This window comes from Periplaneta americana, chromosome 9 (assembly GCF_040183065.1).
Source record: "Periplaneta americana isolate PAMFEO1 chromosome 9, P.americana_PAMFEO1_priV1, whole genome shotgun sequence".
Classification (NCBI taxonomy): domain Eukaryota; kingdom Metazoa; phylum Arthropoda; class Insecta; order Blattodea; family Blattidae; genus Periplaneta; species Periplaneta americana.
This window is the reverse complement of record NC_091125.1, coordinates 143,004,208-143,012,214: the sequence shown is the minus strand read 5'-3', so window position 1 is coordinate 143,012,214 and position 8,007 is coordinate 143,004,208. Positions and strand designations below refer to the sequence as shown.

The 8,007-nt window shown below is 39.5% G+C and overlaps 1 protein-coding gene across 2 annotated transcripts in view; it reads left to right on the top strand.

Annotated features, from left to right (window-relative positions):
* The first annotated feature begins 622 nt into the window (after positions 1-622).
* LOC138706572 (toll-like receptor 2) overlaps positions 623-8,007 on the top strand; it is a 29,852-nt gene continuing 22,467 nt past the window's right edge. For both annotated transcript variants that reach the window (XM_069836053.1, XM_069836055.1), the window contains exons 1-2: positions 623-1,480; positions 7,187-7,527. In XM_069836053.1, coding sequence (XP_069692154.1) covers positions 738-1,480; positions 7,187-7,527 — 1,084 coding nt within the window. In that variant the 5' untranslated portion in view covers positions 623-737. The remainder of the gene's footprint in view (positions 1,481-7,186; positions 7,528-8,007) is intronic.

Sequence of the window (8,007 nt, the reverse complement as noted above, 5' to 3'; positions counted from 1 at the left end):
ATATATGGGTCTACCAGACTTGGCGCCAGCAGTGATGTTCTGAAAGAGGGCGCCACTACTGGAAGGTTAAATGATAACCAACAGCATATTCACGTAACCAATGTTGGCAACCCTCCTGTTTGAAACTGCGCTACATAAAATTAAAAAAATGAATTATATCGTCAGCAAATATGCTCAGACTGTGTTGTGCATTTAATAACTGTTACAAATAATTTATTTTCATCACATCTAACATTAAAATACATCCAAACAATATAAGTATCATTGGTACATTTGGGTGGCAACACTGGTCGCAACCGCAGCAAAAGTTTCAACAAAACCGATATCAAAAATGCTGCGGCTGCAACCCTGAGAACCCTGTTCACACGTCGCTACTTTTAAGCTGCGCGCAGCATGGAAAAGTAGCGGGCAGCAGGTTCGGCAGCCGCTACTTTTCGGGTTGCACCGTTGTTCACACGTCGCAGTACGAGAGTTGCGCAGCTTTTTGTACGGTATCGCTGCAAAAGTAGCGACGTGTGACCGCATCTTATTAGACACACCCACACTCGATAGCGTTCGCGTTTGAAACCGACCTTGCTTTGATAACGTCAATAACGTTTGCCTTCCTGACAGTACTCGACCAGCAAGTACAGCATGAATCACGGGTTTTTAGTATATTGTCAAGCATAACATCCTAACAGCATTAGTGTGGCTTTTAGGGTGATCATGTATGAAGTGAAAAGATGTGAAGCACGAACATGGCGACGTGTGTAGTTAAACTGTTATTTCTAACTGCTTTTGCTATGAGATTAAGGTGTACTTTTGCTGACAGTGAAACAAAAATATCTCAGTCTAACGGAACGCAAGAGCAAACAATACTACGTAGTGACATAACAGAAAACGTTAGCTTGGTTGATCATGAAGCAGAAGAAATTGAGGATGAAGAAGAAAGAAAACGACGGGATGCATGGCGGACGCACATGCGCTATATCTCGTCGAATGTGACGAAAGTGCTGCGATCTGGAGATCCTTCTACACTTGCAAGGTTCAACATAAGCCACTGTGACTTCGGAATTAGCACAAGTTTTGTCGTGTGTGAGTTTATCGGTGAAGCTTTGGACTTCAGACCATTCAAGAGATATGACTTTCATCTCCATTTTGCAATAACTTTTAGAACTATAGCTGATAATTGTGTCAACATAATTAACAATGTCCAAACTGAGAACAATGGAACGACAAGCGCAACGGCTGAGACAAATACTGAAACAAGTGAACAAGGATTAACGCATGAAGCTCATTGTCTTCTCAAGCTCTGGGAAGTTAGAATGACTAAAGTCGATGGTGATAATAAAAGGAAATACCTCTCATCCGGGCCTTTGGGACCCGATTTCTTTCTTTTTCTGTCTCTAGGTTTAGAGCGTCTGCAATGGGAAATGGACTTTGCATCGGAAGTGGCAGTTGGAGTGCTATTTTTGAGTTCTGCATGTCCCAATATGAACAGGTAAATGGAAACAAATTGCTAATTAAAGTTGTAGTGATTAAGAGATGTGAATTAGTGTGCGTAATTAATTAGTGGCTTAAAAGGAAAACTGTAATTCATTCATTCATTCATTCATTCATTCATTCATTCATTCATTCATTCATTCACAACATATTTAACATTCGTCTATCAAATAATACGTCGGAACTTCTTATTAATTGTAATAAAATTATGTACTGTTTTACCTGTAACTAAGAAAACGGTCAATCTTCATTTTCCTACGGACTCCTGACGAATATTCATACGTTTATCACGGGGATTCTGGCGCTGAAAATCAATTTTGAACATTTTTATCACAGCCGCGACACATTTCAATTTTTATTGTACAATATATATATATATATATATATATATATATATATATATATATATATATATATATATGTAATTATCACTACAAAGACACAATAATTCTTGCAGATAACACAGAATCAACTTAGGAAACGTAATTAACAGAGTCGCAGTTTCACTGCACTTCCACTAGATGACTCCGACATCCAGCAGACGACAGAATATAGTTGTAGCAAAGATGCCAATATCGGCAAACGAAATAGAACTAATGTGAGGAATCTTACAACAGGTGTGTAGTATATTAGCTGTATAATATATCTCAAGTGAATTAATCGTCGAATTTATCTCGGGCATTTTAGGTCTTATAAATTGTGTGTTTGTGTGTGTGTGTGTGTGTGTGTGTGTGTATTCCCCTTATGTTATGTAACTGATTTTGATTATGTGTAATTTTCTACTTTATTTTATATATTATGTAACTGATCTTGACTATTTGTAATTTTATATTATGTAACTGATCTTGACTATTGTAATTTTCTACTATATTTTATGTAATTTCTAAGGTATTTTCTTTTCTGTTGTTTTTTAATCTAATTTTGTATTTCATGTATATTATTGAAACCTGGTTGAGTGGAAGAGAAGGCCTCATGGCCTTAACTCTGCCAGCCAAAATAAACTCACTACTACTACTACTACTACTACTACTACTACTACTACTACTACTACTACTACTACTACTACTACTACTACTACTACTAAACGTGAGGAATGTTACAATAGGTGTGTAGTACGTTAGGTTAGATTAGGTGTGTAAGATTATATGAATGGTTACCACACTTGGCGACACTGCAATCATTCTCTCACTCCACCTCAAATTACGTCACAACGACAAAATATGGCCGCCTTCTTCATTCAAGCAGGACGATTTTCCTATATAAGTAAGGTACCTATTTAGGGCGGGTTGGGTGGGACCACAGCTCTCCCAGTGATCACAGCGACTTTCTACTACTCCATACTACAAAACTATGGTATTTTCAGTGTTTCTTTTTAATTCTCTATACTGGCCATACCAAAAGGAAGATTCACCAATATAACTTACGGTACTTATCTACCCTTGGGAAAAGAAATCAAGTTTTTATCCATAGGCCTATATTAAAAACTCTTACGTTATTTGAAAATGCCACATCATTTTTATGGCCCGATGAAATGAAATATGAAAATGTAATGCTTTTTGTATCCGATGGTGCTCCATATATGGTGAAGGCTGGCAAACAAATAAAACGTCGTTATTCGAAAATGGTGCACTTAACCTGCCTAGTTCACGGGATTCATAGGGTGGCAGAAGTTATTCCTTCTTCCTTTGGCGATGTTGACGCTTTTATATCTAATGCCAAGAAAATATTCCTAAAAGCCCCCTTTAGAACAATTAAATTTAGAGAAATAAAACCAGAACTTACTCTTCCTCCACAACCTGTATTAGCTCGCTGGGGAACGTGGTTAGACGCTGCGCTACACTACGCTGAACATTACAATAAGATTGTAAATATTGTGAATGTATTTAATAAAAATGAGGCATCTTCAAATTAAAGTTACAAAATCACTAATATCTGAAAGTCTATTGACAAATATCAATTTCATAAAACATAATTTTGCAACTGTGTCGAAGAGTATCACACATCAGGAAAAAAGTAATTTAGAACTGTCGAAAGCTTTAAATATAGTAGAGTACGAACTATCACACACGCTCGCTAGCTCAGCACCGTCATCAGGCAGCTTGAAAGTGCAGGGAAAGTTTATTAATAGTGTTCTTGAAAAAATGTTGGTCACTCCTTCAGATGTGCTTTGGTTGATAACGAACAATTAGAACAGCTAAATGAACTAGGAATCAACGCTACTGACGTGTCATATTTTAAATAGGCCCCAATCACATCATGTGATGTCGAAAGAAGTTTCTCACAATACAAACATTGTCTAAGAATTCGGAAAAACTTCACATTCGACAACTTTCGGAAGTATATTGTTGTGCATTGCAATGTGAATCCGGTCCAGAACGCGGGATGACATGACTATCTTCCCTCTTTGGAGGTAAGTATATATATATATATATATATATATATATATATATATTTGTTTGTAAATGCTTTTCCAATTCACTGCGGGCTAAAGCAGGGAGATGCACTATCACCTTTACTTTTTAACTTCGCTTTAGAATATGCCATTAGGTAAGTCCAGAATAACAGAGAGGGTTTGGAATTGAACGGGTTACATCAGCTTCTTGTCTATGCGGATGACGTGAATATGTTAGGAGAAAACCCTCAAACGATTAGGGAAAACACGGTAATTTTACTTGAAGCAAGTAAAGCGATCGGTTTGGAAGTAAATCCCGAAAAGACAAAGTATATGATTATGTCTCGTGACGAGAATATTGTACGAAATGGAAATATAAAAATTGGAGATTTATCCTTCGAAGGGGTGGAAAAATTCAAATATCTTGGAGCAACAGTAACAAATATAAATGACACTCGGGAGGAAATTAAACGCAGAATAAATATGGGAAATGCGTGTTATTATTCGGTTGAGAAGCTTTTATCATCTAGTCTGCTGTCAAAAAATCTGCAAGTTAGAATTTATAAAACAGTTATATTACCGGTTGTTCTGTATGGTTGTGAAACTTGGACTCTCACTCTGAGAGAGGAACATAGATTAAGGGTGTTTGAGAATAAGGTGCTTAAGAAAATATTTGGGGCTAAGCGGGATGAAGTTACAGGAGAATGGAGAAAGTTACACAACGCAGAACTGCACGCATTGTATTCTTCACCTGACATAATTAGGAACATTAAATCCAGACGTTTGAGATGGGCAGGACATGTATCACGTATGGGCGAATCCAGAAATGCATATAGAGTGTTAGTTGGGAGACCGGAGGGAAAAAGACCTTTGGGGAGGCCGAGACGTAGATGGGAGGATAATATTAAAATGGATCTGAGGGAGGTGGGATGTGATGATAGGGACTGGATTAATCTTGCACAGGATAGGGACCGATGGCGGGCTTATGTGAGGGCGGCAATGAACCTTCGGGTTCCTTAAAAGCCATTTGTAAGTAAGTATATATAAATTAACGTAATACATATACTGCAACTTTATCATCAGAATTGTTCATTTGTTTCACATAAGTAGCTATGACAAAATGCCATTACAAAAGTTATATCAACGTACAACCAATATTCAGCGATTATTCCGTGTGTCAATTTACATTTCCCCCGGCCTATAGCCTACCTGCACGCGCATCTAATGTACAGGGTGGTTACAATTAAACTGACGGTGTTCAGCGTGACACAGCACGGACTCTAATGCTCGCGAATTGCGCCAAAGAAATAATTAGTTCCAAGTCTCGCCATCAGGTGTAAATATGGTGCTGTAAGCAGTCAAAACGTGTAATTTTCTGTTACTCTGATGTCAGTATGTTCTTCCGGTTGCATTCAATTGTGTCAGTTTCTTGTTGCTTGGTGATGCGTGTTGATTCCGTTAGTGATGTAAATGTTCCTTGAAAATTGAGAAGGTTGAACTTTTCCTCGTAAAACGCAATGGCTATTGAGAAGAGAGACCATGCACTGCTAATGAAGTTGTTTTACCAGACGGGCAGCAATAGCAACGGTGCGATATCGCCAACAGAAACAATTGAGAAGAGGTTCCATATCAATTAATGGGCTGAAGAAAATGATGAAAAAATTCGAGGAAACAGGTGAACTAGATGTAGCACCAGGGAGAGGATGGCGGCCCATCCCCATGGAAGTCGTTGACGAAGTTTATGTAGCTGTAGCTGACGGTGCAACACACGACTCAAATTCTGCAACCAGTGCTCGAGCTGTGTCACGTGAATTGTCGCTCCTCTGCTCAACAGTTTGCAAGATTTTGCGGTACATTTTACACTGGTAACCCTACAAAATTCATACTGTGCAGCAATTGAAACACCAACAGTTTAATTATAACCACCTTGACGGTGTTCAGCGTGGCACAGCACGGACTGTAATAACAGTAGGAGTGTGAAACCTCGTAGATATGCTAATTAAGCAATGCGCTCTCGAATTATTCCAAAAAATAATAAATACCACATCTTGCCACCAGGTAAAGATATGGCACTATAACCAGTCAGAACGTGGCATGGGCGCAGGAAAAGGGCAGGAAAGATCAAACACAATGATAACGACACGTTTATGAGGAATTATGGTTATGTAATAAAGAGTAATAAACTCTGTAAATCACATTCCACTCACATTTTACAGGTAATGTTCAAAATGTCCACCATCGGCGTGCGTGCAGCTTTCACATCTTCTAGTCCAATTATGACAAACTCTGGCCAGTAGTTCTTCACTGTTCCGAATTTCTTCCGCGGCTTGGATCGTGTCTAAGTACTCACGATTTGTGAACTCTGGCATCTCGTAGTTTTGAAATAAACTAAACTGTATCGCTGTTCGTCAAACTGCACACTAATGCCATGTAAACATCACAACAGGTGATCAGTTGCGAGTAGGCCTATTAGGCAAACTGTCTGCCGTCCGGACAGCGATGCCAGATTTTTAGACCTTCTGTACGTGACTCGACAATCAATCTTTCCAATGTTTCTTCAATCGATTAATTCGAAATCTGTGAATTTTCTAATTAAAATACTGCTACACCGAGCGGGCTAGCGGCGTGGTAGGAGGGCTGGTCTTGCATTCTGGAGGTCCGGTGTTCGATCCCAGGGGCCGGCAATCCTAACTGAGGTTTTTCATGGTTTCCTCAGATATTTCCAGGCTAATGCCAGGATTGTACCTCTTGAAAGTTCGGCCATGGACGGCGATCCTTCCCTTAATCCTTTCATATGTGTGAGTGAATGCTGTGTACTGTCTTAAATGTTTGTGTCGTATCGGAGGTGGCCCTGGCATTGAGCTCATCCCTCATCCGGGGAGGTCCTCCATGTCCTTGTGTGGTCAAAGAAGTATGTATGTGATCCAATAGCTTAATTCCTCTCCCGACAGGTCGCGGCCCTGTAAGGCCCGTGTGGCGTGGGTCGTGTAAATGAACCTAAAAGGGAGAGGTTAAACTAAGGTACAGAGAGAGAAATACTGCTGCAACGTGAACATAATAATCGTTCTCTTCGTTGTTATACAAGAAATTAAGCAGTATTTTAAACAGTATTCGTAAAATTCGCGATCGAAATGTCGGCATAAAAGGATTATTTCTTCAAAATCTCGCAAAAAACGAGGAAAATTGTATTATTCTTTATTGTTCGTTATATTTCAAGAAATCACATCCTACAATTAATGTACTACCTTACCTTCCACCCTGTATAGGCCTACGGACTGCAGCAAATATTAATATGGTCCTCTAATGTGGCAGGAATCAATCGACTTGTGTCCAGCGAGTGGAGTTCATCAATTTCCCCGGAATCTTCGAATTCTATGGAAAACGGCAAATAACTTACGACGAAGTGTTCTGGGATGCGTTCCGATCAATCGCAGTCGACATATTGGGAGGACACAATGCTAGTCTCAACATGCTGTGTATGAGTGACATCGACATCGACAGGTATATAGCGCCTTTCTTAAATGGAACTGAACTGTCTTCACTCAGCATCACTGGCCACAAGAACTGGACGACCGTAAAGGGAATCATGGAGAATCTGCCGCACCTCAAGTATCTCGATCTATCGAACAACAACTTAATGTATATTGACACAAGTAAGTGGAATCACTTACTTACTTACCTACCCGGAGGTTCATTGCCGCCCTCACATAAGCCCGCCATTGGTCCCTATCCTGAGGAAAATTAATCCAGTCTCTACCATCATATCCTACCTCCCTCAAATCCATTTTAATATTATCTTCCCACCTACGTCTCGGCTTCCCCAAAGGTCTTTTTCCCTGAGGCCTCCCAACTAACACTCTATATGCATTTCTGGATTCGCCTATTCGTGCTAAATGTCCTGCCCATCTCAAACGTCTGGATTTTATGTTCCTAATTATGTCAGGTGAAGTATACAATGCGAGCAGCTCTGCGTTGTGTAACTTTCTCCATTCTTCTGTAACTTCATCCCTCTTAGCACCAAATATTTTCTTAAGAACCCGATTCTCAAACACCCTTAATCTCTGTTCCTCTCTAAAAGTGAGAGTCCTAGTTTCACAACCATACAGAACAACCGGTAACATAACTGTTTTATA